At 42.2% G+C, this 19,495-nt stretch overlaps 1 protein-coding gene across 1 annotated transcript in view; it reads right to left on the bottom strand.

The window, feature by feature from the left end:
- SCFD2 (sec1 family domain containing 2) overlaps positions 1-19,495 on the bottom strand; it is a 170,564-nt gene that overhangs the window by 26,649 nt on the left and 124,420 nt on the right. Inside the window, exon 6 of the mRNA XM_066632539.1 lies at positions 2,826-2,971. Coding sequence (XP_066488636.1) covers positions 2,826-2,971 — 146 coding nt within the window. The remainder of the gene's footprint in view (positions 1-2,825; positions 2,972-19,495) is intronic.

Here is a 19,495-nt window from a genome sequence, read left to right as displayed (position 1 = left end):
ATCACTGCCTTGTTCCCCCACCCCCTTCCCTATTCCATTCATCTCACCCTCCCCCTGTTCTACCCCCTGCTCTGGTGGGTCTTCAGCCATCTGCTGGTGTGCAGAAGGCTGCTCCATCCTCCCTGCCAACAACCCACACCAATGAACTATAAAGCAGTCACTGGTGTCCAGCCCAGTTAGCATCGGATTGTATCTCTCTCTCAAGGCTCACTACTGCACATGCCACCTCCTCCTTCTCTTACCAACCACTGCTCCTGTCTATCTTCAAGTTTCAACATCCTGCTTGCCAGCCATTCTGTTGAGACTAAAGAATGAGAACATTGGATCTGCAAGACAACTGGAGATAGCACTTATGACAGGCCAGAGGTTAAAACATTGCTTTGTTCTCTCCACTGGCTAGCAAATAAAACTAGCCTGTGACTATAATCATCTGAAAATTGTTGGATGCCAAGGAGAAACATCTAATTTGGCTGAGAGCAGGCTGACCCTGATAGAATAATAAGGGTAGCATCTATAGATTCCCTCCCTGTGGAACAAGAACTCTTCCTCCAGTGCAAGGTCTCCTTGTACAAAAGGGAGTGTCCTTGCTCCAGAACAAGAGAAACTGTGAACACTACCCTGACTACAAAGTCAGCCTATTCTTGTTTCTTACATTTAAGGATATAAAGAGCAACATAGAAATATCTTTGCTATATAAAGATCAAAACAGCATTAATAATAATAATTAAAAAAACTAAGGGCGCAATCCTAACCAACTTTCCAGCACTGACTTGGCCGCGATGCAGCCCCAGGGTAAGGTAACAAATATGCCCATACCTTGAGGTGGTCTCCTTGACTGCCTCCCCACTGCAGGATGCAGTGCACACCATACTGGCACAGCTATGTCAGTGCTGGAAAGTTGGTTAGGATTTCACAATAATTTTCAGAAATGCTCAAAAGGATTCTGGTCATTTCCCCCCATCCCTGTAATGTACACACCTTTATAACTATACAAAACTCTATATCAGTGGTTCTCAAACTGGTGGGTCGCGACCCACCAGTTCTTGTAATACTTCCGCCGTCCCTTTAAGGAATGGGGGAAGGGGAGGAAGGCAGCAAAACGATCCCCAGGATTGTGTTGCTAAGGGGTGTGTGTGAGGGAGGGTGCTTTAGACTTACTTGGCACATGTAGGGCTGCAGCAGGCTGCAGGAGGAGTGGGGAGCCCTGTGCAGCCCTCCCTGATTCTTGGAAGCTTCAATAGAAGCGGGCGCAAAGCACCTGCTGCAAAATGGAAGTGCTTTGTGCCCGCTTCTGTTGTAGATTCCAAGAGTCAGGGAGCGCTGTGGAGGGCTACACAGGGCTCCCCACACCTCCTGCAGCCTGCTGCAGCCCTACATCTGCCAAGTAAGTCTAAAGCACCCTCCCTCACACACACCCCTTAGCAACACAATCCTGGGGATCGTTTTGCTGCCTTCCTCCCCTTCCCCCATTCCTTAAAGGGACGGCGGAAGTATTACAAGAACTGGTGGGTCGCGACCCACCAGTTTGAGAACCACTGATATAGAGTGGGGATCGAGTTGCTGCTCTAGCCCCTCCCCTGCAAGAACTTACTGCGGAAGTAAAGCTTCCTCAAAGTTTGAGGAACACTGTCTCACTCTAAACTACGTACACTGATAATTTTGTTTATGCTGTGCTGGATCAAATTTATGACAAGTGCTGCTAGCATGGAGATTCAAACACCCTGGACACTTCATACAGCCATGATGGTATTTCACTTAGCTTGAGACACTGGGACTATGTGAAGCCAAAAAATGTTGCTTTTTTCCTTCTTTCCTGAGGCATCTCGAGATGCAATTCTGGCTAAAGGCCTTTTGTCCTTTCCACATTGGCTGGTCAGAAGCTACTTCCCTGCTTTTTCTTCCACTACAGCAGAATCCCAAGGAAAGGTAGCACTGGGCAAACTGCTCTTTTGGAGGTCATTTCCAGTAGCTTACGAATATTCTGCAAAATTTTCAAATTAGTCATTGCCATCATCCATCCATTCATCCAGCCAAAGTACTAACGCTCTCGATGAGCTTTATTGGCCAACTTTAGTTATAATTATTCTTGTCACTTTATTAATCTCACTAACTATGGTTTCCGTACAGAGTCTTCACCTACCTAATGTTTATGCCTAATAAAGGTTGACTTGACTTGACTTAATCTCACTAAAGATGATCATTTTGTTATCATAACGAGAAAAACACAGTACTCAGTGGAGATGTTTAAATTAAATTCAGAAACATTTAAACAAGCAAAACTCAGACCCACCTCTACTGCCTCTCCTGTAACAACTGTAGCTGTAACAACCGTTAGATTCATGTTCATTGATAGCATATCATGTATATATGGCAAACAGGGAATGGTCTTCTTTTAAATACTAAACTGCAAACTTCCAACGGTTGGCCACTGTTGGTGTCAGAATGCTGGACCATAGGAATAGTTTTGCTGGATTAGACCAATGCTTTGCTCTCTTCAATGCAGCATTAGTGATTTTCAGATAACTTTTATGGGTGAAGTTTATAAGCTTCCAACAGTTTATGAGGGGCCTTGCCTAGAATCAATGCTGTGATGTATTTAAAAAAAAGTACTGCAGACTGCCCAATCTGAAAATCACATCTAAAGAACATCTGGAGGCACTTGGAGATAAGGCCTACTCTATAAGCTCACGCATGAATCAGGAGTAAGGGAGTTGAAAACATTCTGCATTAGAACAACCGTGAAATCAGTCACATTTGGCTAAATTTCATTTTGGCTGTGTGTTAGAATTGCACACAGAAACACCGATTCAAAAAACACAACTTGCCTGTTGGGTATTGCTTCCTGCGATATGTACTGAATTGAACAGTTTCATATGTGCCCGAGCTCTTGTAATGTCCCTGAGGGCCTTAAAGATCTCATGCACTGCAGATGTGACCTTCTGAGATGTCAGATCCAGCGAAGATTCACAGCCTGAAACAAAATCAAAACACATTTGCTAGGTAAAGTCAAATTCTTTTTTTGGTTTTGGTAAAATATATGAGGAAGAGCTGGAGGAAAGCTGTCTAATGACTTAGGACAGGAATGGTTCAACTAATGGATTCTTGGAGACTACCTCGTTCTCAGGATAGTAGTGTGGGGGGCCCAGAAATGTATTTTGCCATACACTATGTATGCCATACATTTGACATACCCTCTATAATAAAAGTTAGCACTATCCAGAAGCAAGAGTTTTGCAATTAAAGAGAATATGAACCTGGGCAGTATTATGGTAATGGATATGAGGGCAGCGACCGAAAAGCAAACTGGCAATGATTACTTTTTCATTACATCAACAATCATGATTAAATGAAATAAAGTGGAAAATCTCTCTCTCTCTCTCTCTCTCTCTCTCTGTCTCACACACACACACACACTCCTTTTGAAAACCATGTTCCTTACAAATGAAAATGGTTCGAATGTTGACCACACTTTGAGTAAAATTAATAGTGTCCATGGGATCAAACAAAATTCTTCGGGTCCACAGGCTGTCAGTGAAACATATGACATATGATTCTGAATACAAACAATGACAGGCATTCAGCAAACCTCCCAAATTTAAGAAGCAACCAGAGACAACCAGAGACACAAAACTTGCATGTCAAATTAAGATGTACTGTTCAATCTGCAGTGCAGATTCATCTTGCCTTGAGGGTTTAAAGAAAATATATATCTTCGCAACGTGGTTGTGTTACCAGGAATACAATAAGGTATCCAAACAAGTCATGAGAAGTTTAAATATTTACAGTGACTTTTAAACAGATATCCTTTTAAGTCTCTTTGTATTTCAGTTTCTTCAGTCGTAATATATGAGTACAAGTAAATGACTAATGTCGGCTTGGCTTCAGGTATTGCAATGCAATGCATTTGGCATTCTTCCTCTTCAAGAGGGCTTTCCCTGGATTCAGTGGCATGAGGTTAAGGGTATAAGATTCAGGTAATTTTTATGCCCTCATTTTGCTAAAGTTTAGTATGTCTGGCATATCTTTCAAGATTGTGTTCACAAGCAAGCCTTCAGAAAGCACTTTTTGGACATTATGATTTATACATTACTCAGTCTAAAATTAAATTTTAATTTTTGTGTAGCAGCAGCAGCACACAAAGGTTTTGCATTCCTAATGAACAGGCTACAAGGTCATTTTCACTTTGGAGACTGTTCTGAAAAGGGAACACAGTTTCAAGGATTATACCAGCTGTTCTGATAACTCTGACATTAGCAGAGAATGAAGACTATGTTGTTACAAGTTTTTAGATTTGACATATAACCTATCTCTACTCCTACTCTCCATGATCATGACATTTTTTAGCTCACTGGATGAAAGTCTTATCCCATTGTATTTCTGATGTTTAAAACCCACTGCGATTAAAGATTTGTTATAAGCTAGGATGAAATGTATCCTAGTGAAAGCACGGATGACAGAATTGCTATCACTAAACCATTGCAAATATATGCCTGCTATTAATAAACGACAAATCTTTTAAAGTGACTCAGAGTTATTCTAGAGGTAATCAACTGTCATTAGCTACTTCCAGGCATTGCTTTCCCCATGTACCCTGATGTGGGGGGAGAGAGACGCACACGCTTGCTGGCAATGTTCTGAAGATGTCCTGGTATTTGCTGCTTGTTTATAGTTCTGAATGTAAGGAGGGCTCCTCAGACAACATGAACTCTGAGGGAAGAGTGTGGAGGACCAGAGAACCTACATGTGAGCTGCTCCTAAAATGCATGTGTCAAAACTCAAAAGAATCCCAGATCAAGAGATGAAAAGCCAGATTACAGACTTTTAATCCAACCTAAAAGTTGGGTTAAAATCCAACCTAAAAATACAGTACTTTCTCATAGCTCAATCCTATGTAACTCCCCAATCAGTGATGCACCTGCACCAGTGGGGTACATACTGCATCCTGCAGGGGAGTTTTGGGCTGCGAAGGCATTCTCAAGGTAAGAGAATATTTGTTCCCTTGCCCTAGGGTAAGACCTCACTGTCCCACTGGGTCTACTTGTACCTGCACCAGTTACATGGTGAGCAAAAGTTGATAGTGGACACAGGAAGGCATATTGAGGCTGGAAAGAGGAATAGGATATTGATGGTGATGCTATCACCAATACTGCTCCCTTTCTGGCTTCAATCCACCCTCTTTTCCACCCCAGTATCAGTTCCATCCCTGCCCCTCCCCCCCCTCCAACCCCCAAACTGACTTACCAGCATCGGGGTTCCTTCCCTATCCACTGGTGAGTAAACCTGACAGCTCGCTACCTTGTGGCGGTGGCCAGGTTGTGCTGAATGGCTTTGCAACAGCCATAAAAGAACTTATGCTACCAGAATGCTTGTTCTGGCAGCATAGGGCCCTGTTAGGCCTAAGCTATCCATTTCTGAACTAAAAATGGGATCTCCAAGTTTGGGAAGCCTAGTCTTCCAGCTATGTTTTCTTTCACTTAGAGGTAGATACAGTGGGTTCTTGGTAACTGGGATTCATACCAGGACCCCCATGAATACAGAAATCTATGGATACTAAAATCCACAGAGGGGTCAGTGTGGCACCGCAATTATTCACCCGGAGGCCCACCAGAGGTTGTGCTGGCTTCACAGCCTCCTTAGAGCATCTCCCCAGACACGACCGGAAGCTGCTGATTTGAAACGGAAGTGGCTTCCAGACATGTCCGGGAGACCCTCTGAGGCATGGGCTCAGCATCCACGGAAGCCAAGCTCATGGATAAGAAGGGCCCACTGCTGAAGCTGCTTCTTGCTTGAAGTTCTTAATATACACCTATTAAGAAGCAATTAAAGAAAAATTACATTTGGTGATTTAAGTCAAACAGGTGAACATTACGTAGTTTTTAATGTACTATCCAACCGGTTATTAGGTCAAATGTATTGGTAATTGTGATGTATAGCACATATCCACCTTTTCCTTTAAACAGCAGAAGAAACAGAATGCTTGGTTTTTTTTTTATTTTCTTTTTTTAATTTTCCAAAAACAAATATAAACAAACACACATAACACAAAAAATATAACACCACTACACACACAAAAAAGGGGTGCAGGAAATCATATATCATTATCATATATCACTACAACTAATAAATTATTAAGTATCTTAATCAATTTCCTCTTCTAAATTTACCTCTTAATATCGTTTTTCATTCATCCATCGTCTATTATATCATATAAAATATATTATATATGTAATACAATCAACTAAATGTCCTATCATATATTTCTAAAACTTCATTTTCAACCAAGCATAAAAAGATTTCCATTGCTCAATTTGTGTCGGTTTTCGTTATTAATCCAAAATTTCTGAATGCCTGTCCATTGCCTCATTATTTTCTCTATTAATTCATCTTTCATTAATATTTTAAAATCCTTCCAATATCTAACATATAAAATCCTCACTACAATTATCATAATAACTAAATACACATCATTTTCTTTATCTATAAAATCTAAAATAATATTAAGCAAAAATAATTTAGGTTTCAACGATATCATAAATTCAACAATCTCTTGTATTACATTTCTTACCATTCTCCAAAAGATTTGCATTATTTTTTACATATCCACCACGTGTTCCTTCCACACATTTACACTTTGATATATATATCAACAACTATTTGATATATTCTGTTTCATTTTTACCAGTTTTTTTGTGTCATATACCATCTATAAAACATTTTATATATCTTTTCTTTAAAATTTGTTGCTCTAATAAGTTTTATATCATGATTCTAGATCTGTTCCCATTGATCTATTGTGATATTATGGTCTATATTTTATGCCCATTTTATCATACATTATTTTTTCCTATGTCTCAAAACTCAATAAAAACATATACATTTTTAAAATATATTTCCCTTTTGTTTCTAGTAATAGTCTATCAAATGGCATCTATTCCATATAGAAACCTTCTTATTTGTCTCTCCCAAATCTTGAATCTAATTATAGGTGCGTCCACCAGCCGGTCTCCACACCTTGACTTGACAATTCTTCTTTTTTCTCTTCTTCCTCAATCTCCATGGAACATGTCTCTGAATTCTTGCTTTATTGTCATCCACTGTCCATTTCTAAGGTTCTGATGAATTTCACATGGATTTCTCTTCATAATTGGTGTTTTCTCAAATAAAAAGTGCTCACTCCTCTCGCTGAATCCAATTCTTTAGGTATCTCCTTCTTTGGTGTATCAATCCATTCTGATATTAATCTAACAGTCCGTCTTGATGTACATTCTTCTTTCTCTTCTGGTAATTTTGTATCCTCACCACTCGAGCTGCACTATCCATCTGAATTTCCATTAACGTTGTCTCTGCATTGTGCTGATTTTCTTCTATCTCCGACATTTTAGCTTGGTCTTTTCTTATCTTTTGTCCCGATCTCTCAATCTCTTGTTTATTTTCTACTGGTGTAATTTTCACATCCATCAGGTGTCCACTAAGTTCATCTAATTGTTTAATTAAAACATCCACACTGGCTTGAATATGTGCAAATTGATTGATTTATTGCTGTACCATTACCAACAGTTTTCCCATGTTGTCTTGCATAGTCTGTTTCCAGTCTTTCCCTTTCGCTTCCTCTTGTACTAATTTTCCAAATCCCGTCTCTGATGCTGGCAAACTTCAGACTTTCTTACCTGCCATCTTCATTCTTCCTTCCTGTGGAACTCAAATATCTTTTGCTTGCAATACTGTTTAAGACCACTAGATGTCCTCAGCATATTATCTTCCTTGCTCCACTTATAAACACAAATCCAATTCTTGCAATGTCTTTTAAAATCCACTAGATGTCACTGGTGCACTGTTCTTGTTTTGTTTCTGTTCTCTTATCTCTTGTTTATACTTGCAGCCTTGGCAACCGACATTCCTCAGTCCGCAAGAATGTCAAAACCTCCAACCGTTTTCAGGCAATCGCAAACAAAAGTATCAAACCAAGGCAATAAATGCTCCAATACACAAACTTTATCCAAGGACAATTAATTTGTAGTCCACTGAAATTCAAAGTTATAAAGTTGTAATTATATTTTCAGATAACCCTAACAAGCTTGGCAAATCTCTTCTACAATTTCTCTTCACGCCGATAAACAGCTGAGGGGGGAACCTCCCCCCCTTCTTCTCATGGCAAAAAACCCCACCAAATCAGGCAATCAATAACTTAATCCACACCAGGCATACAGAAACAGAATAACACTTATTTAAATCTTTCAAAGTATTTCCCTGCTGGGGCCTTCAGCTTGATTAGATATTAGCCATTAGATATTTGATTTTCTCTGTAAACCTCTTTGTGAACTTTTTGTTGAAAAGCAGTATATAAATACTGTTGTTGTTGTTGATTCAACATGGATTCTTCACCATTACTGCGAAGATGGCGGAATCTCCTGGGAAAACCTCCTGGCCAGGCTTTATCTCCTCAGGAATCGTGCCATCACATGGAGGAGTTTGTCTCTCCTGACAAACAATCCCTGGGTCTCCTCGGATCCGCAGTTTTTGGGAAAAAACAGAGTGCCCTTCAAGAGCTCGAGAAAGGCACATCTGCTCACTGCTGGCTGGCCCCTCCTGCTCCAGAATGCTTGGCTTTTAAAACAATGCACAGACAAAAGCACTCATCATTTTCACAAGTTCTATGTGCCTGTTGCAGTACGCAGCCGACACCGCAGCTCCAGAGACTCAAGGTCAGGCAGATACTCCGGATAAATAACGAGGCACAGACACAGCAGTGCTCCACCACCAGATGTCCTTTACATACAATATTTATTGTATGTCCTTTACATACAATATTTATAGTTATATACAATATTTACAGTGCAAAGGCAGCACAGCAAGCAAACAGCAAAGAGAGCATTTTACTCAACTCTCAGATCACCAACTCCTCCGACGTAGCTTCCCACAGACACTCCACATAACATCTCCCACACAGCAGCTTGCACAAGCTGCAATATATATTGGCACTGGCCAATGAGAAGCGGGCTATGATCTGGTGACTGCATGACTCATTGTCTGGTGACATGGTATTGCATCATCCCTGCTGTGCCCTGTTGCATCAGCCAATCACATGATGCACCTGGGCTACACTACATGTATGCAGGCCAAGGCATCAGGGCCTAGCCTTGCTATATCCAGCCTGTAAATGGACTATAGGCCTGGGGCATATATCATAACAGTGCCTACTCAAGAAGCATAGTGTTTCATATGAAAACAGGGCATATGAACACATTCTAATGTTTAACATGAGTCTTCAGAAAGCTGAAGTTCTAATACTGAAAACATGTTGTCATGAAATTTTCTAAAGGATGAATTTTGTCTTGGAGCACAGCTGATGGTGGGATTTAAAGTGCATGCAGTACTTGTAATGACATTCAGTCAGTAGAAAGTTTTTTTAGCAGAGGTGTACATTTGCAATTACGTAAGTTATGAATCATATAAGCCATTTATTTGATGAGAATTCAAGCAAAAAGGCAAACCTCTCTATCTTAATCCTACAACTATAATCAGTGCTGTGTTTGCTGAGAATAATGATAATTATGATACACACATATTTTTTTCCTAGATTTTATACATAATTTTGCACCAGTCTAACAAGTTCTTCATCAAGGTAATGACAACTCAATTATTTCAACAGACTATGTAAGTTTGTACAACTTGCTTGTTTTGCACAATTTTACATGTTTCAGGTTTTCAAAGTATTCTGAATTATTGGGGTACATCATGGGGTACAAGCCATGATGTGTATGCGCAACCTCCTGATTTTAGAAATGGGTTATGTCAGAATGCCAGATGCAAGGGAGGGCACCAGGATGAGGTCTCTTGTTATCTGGTGTGCTCCCTGGGGCATTTGGTGGGCCGCTGTGAGATACAGGAAGCTGGACTAGATGGGCCTATGGCCTGATCCAGTGGGGCTGTTCTTATGTTCTTATGTTTATTTTTGGCCAGGACTAGAAAAATCATAACAGAGAAGAATAAAGAGATGTACAAGATACAGAATTTAACGCCCCCCCAGCCTGGCCCAAACACTGGATGTCTTCTGAGTCCTTGTAGGGAGAGGCAACCCCTGAGCTATTGCTGCAAAACAGCTTTGGTCAGGTTGTCTTAAGTGGGAAGTCTCTTGTTAATACTCCCAAGACCAGCCAAATTGAGCCACTATTCCCATGAGAACAAGAAGCTGCAAGATGTTTCCTGCGCCTCAAAGACTGCAGCACTTGAACTGAGGTGTGGGAAAAGTTAAAAAAAATTAAAAACCTATTCCCCTGTCCAAAGCCAACCCCAAAACAAAGCTGCACTGATACTGTCTGGCTGGACCCTGGTGCTCTTAAACTCCAAAGCACACAGTGTGGAGGTGAATCTCATCCTTCATCCCATCTCTGTAGCAAATCCACATCCTGCCAGAACTATATTTTTTCAGTGGAGAGTGGAGGAGCACCCTCAGATAGATCAGGGTGAATAACTGAACCCTTTCAAGTCCTGTAATCCACTGAAGCTATAATGCAAAGAGTGAGTAGACTTCGTTGGCCTGAATATAGCAGTGTAGCTGCTACTTGTGCCACCCCAGGCATTCCTTTCAAGTGCTGCCCCACTTGACCTGACCTGAAAGTAATTGAGGTAACCCTAAACATTAAAAATACAGAATGCACCATTGGACCATTGTGAGTGTGGCTGCAAGGGCTAGTATCTGCAAGTGTATTGCAAGTATATTGCAAGTGGCTGCAAGTGGCTAGTAATATAATGCCGTTGTACAAATCGATGGTAAGGCCACACCTGGAGTACTGTGTCCAGTTCTGGTCGCCGCATCTCAAAAAAGACATAGTGGAAATGGAAAAGGTGCAAAAGAGAGCGACTAAGATGATTACGGGGCTGGGGCACCTTCCTTATGAGGAAAGGCTACAGCGTTTGGGCCTTTTCAGCCTAGAAAAGAGACGCTTGAGGGGGGACATGATTGAGACATACAAAATTATGCAGGGAATGGACAGAGTGGATAGGGAGATGCTCTTTACACTCTCACATAATACCAGAACCAGGGGACATCCACTAAAATTGAGTGTTGGGCGGGTTAGGACAGACAAAAGAAAATATTTCTTTACTCAGCGTGTGGTCGGTCTGTGGAACTCCTTGCCACAGGATGTGGTGCTGGCGTCTAGCCTAGACGCCTTTAAAAGGGGATTGGACGAGTTTCTGGAGGAAAAATCCATTATGGGGTACAAGCCATGATGTGTATGCGCAACCTCCTGATTTTAGGAATGGGTTAAGTCAGAATGCCAGATGTAGGGGAGGGCACCAGGATGAGGTCTCTTGTTATCTGGTGTGCTCCCTGGGGCATTTGGTGGGCCGCTGTGAGATACAGGAAGCTGGACTAGATGGGCCTATGGCCTGATCCAGTGGGGCTGTTCTTATGTTCTTATGTAAGGGGCAGGAGAACCTGCTCCAACCCTCTCAGCTGAGAGCCACTCAGTGGCTATGAGGGGTGGAGCAGGAGTCCTCCCTGTGGCTGGTTGAGCACTGCTCTGGGCAGCCGCTCAGAGGCTACAAGGGGTGGAGCTGGAGTCCTGTTCGACCCCTCACAGCTACTCTTGGAGCAGTTGAGCCACCTGGTTCTTCCACTTGAAAAAAAAGCAGAAGAAGCGAGTGGCCATTATCGCTGTGGAGATGGCACTGCCACCCCAGAGGACCTTTGCCCCCCTCTCAGCTATGCAACTGCCTGAATACCCTTTAGAGCAGCATATAACATAGTCAGTTCTACAGAAGGAAGAGAGCTACTTAAGGATTGATAAGCAAAGTAGCATTCTGTATTGACAAACATTTGTTAAGAGTTGCTATGAACAGTTAATAGATTGTCTTCTTGAAAGCTATATTAATTTCTAACAGGTGCAACCCACTGCATTGCTGAGTGGCATTAACTTACATTTAAAGTGACATGATGCAAGTGCGATTCATCATTGCACTACACCAGTGTTTCTCAATGTTTCTCCTCTGCCATATCATTTCGCGTGATCCAACTATTGGAAGTATCACCGGAAGTTAACTGGCGATGATGTCATAGCCAGTTAACTTTCGATCTTTCAATAGGTGGATGATGTCATTGCCAGTTACTTCCAGATGCAGAGGCCAGATGCAAAGCAACAAACACCAGTAAGAGGCTCAGGGCGGACTCTCTACCAACCGAGCTAATCCTCCTACCACTGCTTGCTGGGTTGCATTGCTAGTTTCACTGCTACGGGAAGGGGTCTGGGGCTCCCACTAGTACCACCAGACACCACTTGAAGTACCACCAGTAGTACAAGTACCACTGGTTGAGAAACACTGCACTGCACTACACTGAAGTCAGAGATCCTCAGTCTATTTTCTAAAGTCTAATTCTCATTATAAAAATAGAAAACACATTACATAAGTGTTTCTCAATGTTTGTACTCCTTCATACCACTTCACAGGGTTCACCTATTTGAAGTACCACTGGAAGTAACTGGTGATGACAACATTGCCAGTTACTTCTGGGTTGGAAGGCCAGATGTGATGAGACAAACACCAGTAAGAAGCTGAGGGTGGGGGGAGGGGCTAGCCAGCAGCCAAACAGAAGTGCCTCTCTTGGGCTCTCGAAAGACACTCTGTTTTTTCCCAAAAACTGCGGATCCGAGGAAATCCAAGGATTGTTCGTCAAGAGAGACAAACTCCTCCATGTGATGGCATGATTCCTGAGGAGATAAAGCCTGGCCAGGGGGCTTTCCCAGGAGATTCTGCTGTCTTGGCAGCAAAGGTGAAGAATTCATTTTGAATCAAGCTAAAGGCCCCTGCAGGGAAATACTTTGAAAGACTTAAGTAAGTGTTATTCCATTTGTGTATGCCTGGTGTGGACTGAGTAATTGATTGCCTGATTTGTTATTTTGCCGTGAGAAGAGGAGGAGGAGGGAAGGTTCCCCCCGCCAGCTGTTTATTGGTGTGAGGAGAAACTGTAGAGGAGATTTACCAAGCTTGCTATGAATATATGAAAATATAATTATAACTTTGAATTTCGGTGGATTACAAATTAACTGTCCTTGAAAAGTTTGTGTATTGGAGCATTTATTGCCTTGGTTTATTAGTATCGTTTGGGAGTGCCTGAAGGAGCGGCTGGATGTTTTGACATTCCTGTGGTCGGACATTCCTGCGTTACCAAAGTTACAAATCTAAAAAAGATAAGAGAAATATAAATAAAACAGTGCACCAGTGACATCTAGTGACATCTAGTGGATTTTAAAAGACATTGCAAGAACTGGATTTGTGTTTATAATTGAAGCAAGGAAGATAATACACTGAGGGCATCTAGTGGCCTTAAGCAACATTGCGACCAGAAGGAAGGAAGAACGAAGATGGCGGGCAAAACAGTGAAAGTCTGAGGCTCACTAGCGTCTGAGATGGGACTTGGAAAATTAGTACAAGAGGAACCGAAAGGGACAGCATAGAAAAACTGTTGGTGATGGTACAGCAACTAACAAACCAATCTGTACAAACTCAAGCTAGTGCGGATGCTTTAACTAAACGATTAGATGATCTTACTGGACAACTGATGGAGGTGAAAATACACCAGAAGAAAATAAACAAAAGATTGAGAGATTGGGACAAAAGATAAGAAAAGATCAAGCTAAAATATCGAAGAAAATCAGCACTATGCAGAGACAACGTTAATGGAAATTCAGATGGATAGTGCAGCTTGAGTGGTGAGGATACAAAATATACCAGAGGAGAAAGGAGAAGATACATCACGATGGATTGTCAGATTAATATCAGAATGATACACTGATGGAGGAGATATCTAAAGAATTGGATTTAGCGAGAAGAGTGAGCATTTTTATCTGAGAAAACATGAATTACCAAGAGAAATCCATGTGAAATTTATCAGACCCTTTAACAGAGATAAATTACTGAAGGCCTCACAGGAAAAGGAATGGACAGTGGAATAATAATAATAATAAATAATAACTTTATTTTTACCCCGCCTTTCTCCCCGAAGGGACTCAAGGCGGCTTACAACAGATTAAAACATAATTTAAAAACAAATAAAAACATATTAACACATCATAAAAAACAGGAGTCAGAATAAAAAATAGGTAAAAAGAGCATAGAGCAGCAGCAAGTCATAAAAGAATCAGGCCTGTAAAAAATATTAAAAGATGTTAAAAAGATGTTAAAAAGGCCGAGAACTCAGAAGGCTTGTTTAAACAGAAGGGTCTTCAGGCCTCGCCGAAAGGTCTCAAGAGAGGGAGCCATTCTTAAGTCAAGGGGAAGGGAGTTCCATAGCGTTGGTGCCACTACTGAGAAGGCCCTATTTCTTGCAGCCGCCCCACGTACCTCCCTAGGCGGCGGCACTTGTAAAAAGGCCTTCTCTGATGACCTAAGACAGGGGTGTCCAAAGTTTTTGGCTGGAGGGCCACATCATCTCTCTGACACTGTGTCGGGGGCCGGGGGAAAAAAAGAATTAATTTACATTTAAAATTTGAATAAATTTGCATAAGTTTACATAAATGAATATATTAAAGATGAACTTATATGAATGAATGAAGGTCTTGCAATAGCTCAAGGGCTATAAAAGGCCTTGCACAAAGCAAGGCTGGCCTTTCCTTTGCTGCCTCTGCTGCATCACAGACGTGAAACAACAAGCAGTGGAGGGAACCCTCATCCCACAGCTCACACAAGAGGTCAAACAGTCGCCCTCAGGCTGACAGCAGTTGCGTTGGGCCAGTGCGGGCTCCAACTAATCTCTGGAGGGCCAGAGGCTCATTGGAGACTGGGGGCTCCCTGAGGGCCGCATTGAGAAGCCTCGAGGGCCACATGTGGCCCCAGGGCCGGGGTTTGGGCACCCCTGACCTAAGAGGACGAGCCGGATTGTACGGAAGTAGGCGATCACTAAGATACCCTGGCCCAGAGCAGTATAGGGCTTTAAAGATCAATACCAGCACCTTGAATTGGGCCCGGAAACGAATGGGCAGCCAATGCAGCCGCTGGAGAAGCGAACTGACAGAGTAGAACCGCCTACCTTCAGTAACCACATGGGCCGCCGCATTCTGCACTAGTTGCAGTTTCCGAACCGTCTTCAAGGGCAGCCCCACATAGAGCGCGTTACAGTAATCTAATCTCGATGTCACCGAGGCATGGATCACCGTGGCCAGGTCTGCACGATCCAAGTACGGCCGCAGCTGGCGCACCAGCCGAAGCTGAGTGAAGGCCCCCCTAGCCACAGTCGCCACCTGAGAATCCAGGAGCAGCTGCGAGTCCAGGTGGACCCCCAAGCTGCGGACCTGCTCCTTCAGAGGGAGTGCAACCCCATTCAGCGCAAGCCGATAGTCCAGCACCTGCATCGAGGATTTCCGAACCAGGAGAGCCTCTGTCTTATCTGGATTTAATTTCAGCTTGTTAGCCCCCATCCAGAGCCTCACTGCCTCCAGACAGCGCTCCAGGCCCTCAACCGCCACCCTAGAGTCTGGAGAAAAGGAGAGATAGAGCTGGGTGTCATTGGCATATTGATGGCACCCCACTCCAAACCCCCGGATGACCTCTCCCAGCGGTTTCATGTAGATGTTAAATAGTATGGGGGACAGAATTGAGCCCTGTGACACCCCGCATCTCAAGGGCCAGGGTGTCGAACAGGCATCCCCCAGCACCACCATCTGGGACTGACCCTCCAAGTAGGAGCGGAACCACCGCAAAACAGTGCCTCCAGCTCCCAACTCGACCAATCGGCCCAGAAGGATACCATGGTCGATGGTATCGAAAGTCGCTGAGAGGTCCAGCAGGACCAACAGGGACGCACTCCCCCTGTCCAGTCCCCGGCGTATGTCATCCACCAAGGCGGTTTCCATCCCAAAGCCCGGCCTGAAGCCAGATTGAAAAGGATCCAGATAATCCGCTTCATCCAAGACCCTCTGGAGTTGGGTCGCTACCACCCGCTCAATTACCTTGCCCAGAAACAGGATGTTGGAGACTGGCCGGTAGTTATCTAACACAATGGAATCCAGGGAGGGCTTCTTCAGGAGGGGGCGAACCACTGCCCATTTCAAAGCGAGTGGTAACGTCCCCTCCATCAAGGAAGAGTTGACCACCCTCCCTGTCCACTCAGCCAGTCCACCCCGGGCAGCTCTTATCAACCAAGCTGGGCAAGGGTCGAGCAGGCAGGCAGATGGCCTCACACTCCAAAGGAGTCTGTCCACATCCTCAGGCTGTACAAGCTGAAAAGAATCCCACAACACAAGACAAGCAGTTGCCAAGGGGACATCATCAGACACTGTCAATGTGGCATCCAAGTTGTGACGATAACAAAGTCAACATTTTGAGACATGTTCCATGGAGAGTAAGGAAGAAGAGAAAATAATATGAAAACATGACAAAATTTTTAAGAAAAAGGCAAATACCATACAGATGGCTTTCTCCGGAAGGTATGTTTTTTCAGTATCAGACACAGAGCTATAATATAAATTCAACAATGAAAGCAGAAAACTTTTTTAGTACAGCGATGAAAGATGAGATAAGAAAGGAAGAAAAGGAGGAAGAGAAATCGAGAAGAAAAGAATTAAAAGAATATAGACCAGAAATGGAGTCGGATGAAAAGAAATCAGATGATTTAGGAACAACAGATGAATCAGAGAGGGAAGAGCTTAGAGGAGCGAGTAAGAGGCGCTCACCAACAGCAATAAGAAAAGGACAAAAAGAGAGGAAGACCAGTAAAAAGAAACATGAAACAATAGGGCATTGTTGGGGAATAAAAATTTAGGAGAAGTTTTTGTGGTTTCAGATAAAAAAAAAGATGTTGCCATTTATGTTAAAGAAAGATTGAGATCAAATTAATATATGCATTATAAGATGGACTACTGGACTTTGAGATGTAAGAAGAAACAGTAAAACAATGCATGATAAAATTGGGCATAAAATATAGGGTATGACATCACAATAGATCAATGGGAATAGAACTGGAAGTATAATAAAAAAAACTTAGAGCAATAATTTTTATATTTTAGACATTATAGATAAAGAAAATGATGCATACCTAGTTATTATGATTTTAACTGTAGTGAGGATGTTATATGTTAGATATTAGAAGGATTCTGAAATATTAACGAAAAATGAATTAACAGAGAAAATAATGAATGTGACGGAAATGGACAGACTTTTAGAAGTTATGGATTAATAACGAAAACCGACACAAATTGAACAAGGGAAAAAACCCTGCTCGGTTGAAAATGAAGTTTTAGAAATATATGATAGGGCATTTAGATGATTGTATTACATATATATTATCTTTGATATATATGATACGTGTAAGATAAATGAAAAAAGAATATTAAGAGGTAAATTTAGAAGAGGAATTGATCAAGATATGTAATGATTTATTAGTTTTAGTGATATATGATAATGATATATGATTTCCTGCACCCTTTGTGTTGTTTGTGTAGTGAAGTGTGTTATGTTTTTTGTGTTGTGTGTTTGTTTATAGTTGTTTTTGAAAAAAATTAAAAAAGAAGCTGCGGATGGACAGTAGGGTTTTTTTGAGTGCACAAAAACATGCTTGGGACCTCTTATCCTGTTTGCTGTGTCATGTTCCTGGCCTTGCTTCCAATGCAAGGGTCCAGGGGTCCAGTGAGTATCACCATATACCACCTCAAGCACCACTGATGGTACCTGTACCATTGCTTGAGAAACACTCCATTGGATAATGAAGCTGTAATTAGCTTGCTCTCCAGCCATCACAACTGATGACAGATTTCCAGATTATTCTCCAACAGAAGAGGGTAAAAAAACTTGCTTCGGGCAAGGAGAAAAAAAGATTTCTATTTAGGAAAGGGATACAAGCTGTTCTATTACAGAAGATGCATGAACTTTATATTCAGTCAGGATCTGAAGTACTCAATATGAAAACAAATCACTTTAATATCTAACATAAATGGCAGTGTAAACAATTTAAGCAAATGCAAATGCTGTGAATCCAACAAGATCATTGCTGAAGATGAAGTTATGCTAATTCTGATGTTTTATCACATAAAGGTCAGTTGAAATAAGTGGTAAGGGCCTTTTGGAGTGAAGGGATCAGCATTATTATAAACACAACAGGTTATGATCTTCTGTTGAGCCCACCGCCATTCCTGGTTTTGTTAATGATGCTGTTAACCGATAATGGAGATTTGACAGTTAATTTGCTGGTTATAGCCAGAAGTGATGTTCCAGTTAACTGAGAAATCTACTGATGTTTCTATGGATTATGGGCTTGGAAGGGACTGTAAACACTTCATGCTAATAAAACTGGAAGATAGCTTAGAGCAGTGGTACTCAAACTTTGAGGGAGCTTTACTCCCTCAGTAAGTCTTTGTGGAGGAAGGGCTAGGGCAGCAACTCGATCCCCAGGATCGAGCTGCTAAGGCGGGGCGGGGGGTGCTTGTCACGATTTTAGAAGGCAGGGCTGCAGCAGGCTGCAGGAGGTGCAGGGAGCCCTGCGCAACCCTGCACAGAGCTCCCCAAGGCTTGGAACTTTCCCTGAAAGTGGGTGCAAAGCACTTCTGTTTTGCAGGAGGCGCTTTCACCTGCTTTCAGGGAAAGGTCCAAGCCTCGGGGAGCATTGTGCAGGGCTGCACAGGGCTCCCCGCACCTCTTGCAGCCTGCTGCAGCCCTGCCTTCTAAAAGTAAGTGACAAGCACCCCCCTCGCCCCCCCAAATGGACGCGATCCTGGGGATCGCTTCCCTACCTCTCCCCTTCCCCTGCCCCTTAAAGGGACAAGGGAACCTTTACACTAACTGGTGGGTCACCACCAGTTTGAGAAACACTGGCTTAGAGAGCACAGACAAAGAAAGAACCAATTTCAAGAGCAGAGGGGAATCTGTTGATTGTTGAACGCTTGAGATATGAAAAAAGCATAATTCAAAAAAAGCATAAAATATCCACTTGTCTGACACGCTGTTGCTTTTTTCTTTTTGCAGGTGTCAAGGATTCTTATTTTTACATTTTCCCTCTCTGATGCTCAGAGTGTTAGGCAGCAACATGTCAAGATCAATATCCATGGTCTTTAGGCCTAGATGCATGCTATGTAGTGCTCTAGGAACCAGAGGTTAGTTCTTTCAGTCCCCAAAATTTGTAAGCTTGTATTGAGCTTCACTAGCACTCAATGCTGGGTATTTACTATAAGCTGATTTGAGCATATATTTTGGAAAAGTGTATAGGTATTTTAATTATGATTATGTGAACTGTCAGGCTCTTGGTTCATTCCTTCTTGTTCTGTCCTACTTTATTGTTTTTCATGACTCATCTGTTCCTTTCATAAACTCCTTCATCTTTGCTCCAGTGACCTGCTTTCCTTGCAATTCTTTCTTTATGATTGCCTTTTGTTTGTAATACAATTCTAAGTAAATTACTTTTTAAGGTTGCATATTGTTACCGCTTGTATCTTCTAAATGCAAAGTATTTTGATAGTAATTCAGATAATTTAGGTATGAAGCATTCAACTCCATCTTCCAAGTTACA

Source organism: Tiliqua scincoides, chromosome 6 (genome assembly GCF_035046505.1).
Source record: "Tiliqua scincoides isolate rTilSci1 chromosome 6, rTilSci1.hap2, whole genome shotgun sequence".
Taxonomy (NCBI): Eukaryota; Metazoa; Chordata; class Lepidosauria; order Squamata; family Scincidae; genus Tiliqua; species Tiliqua scincoides.
This window is presented reverse-complemented; position numbering and strand designations above follow the sequence as displayed.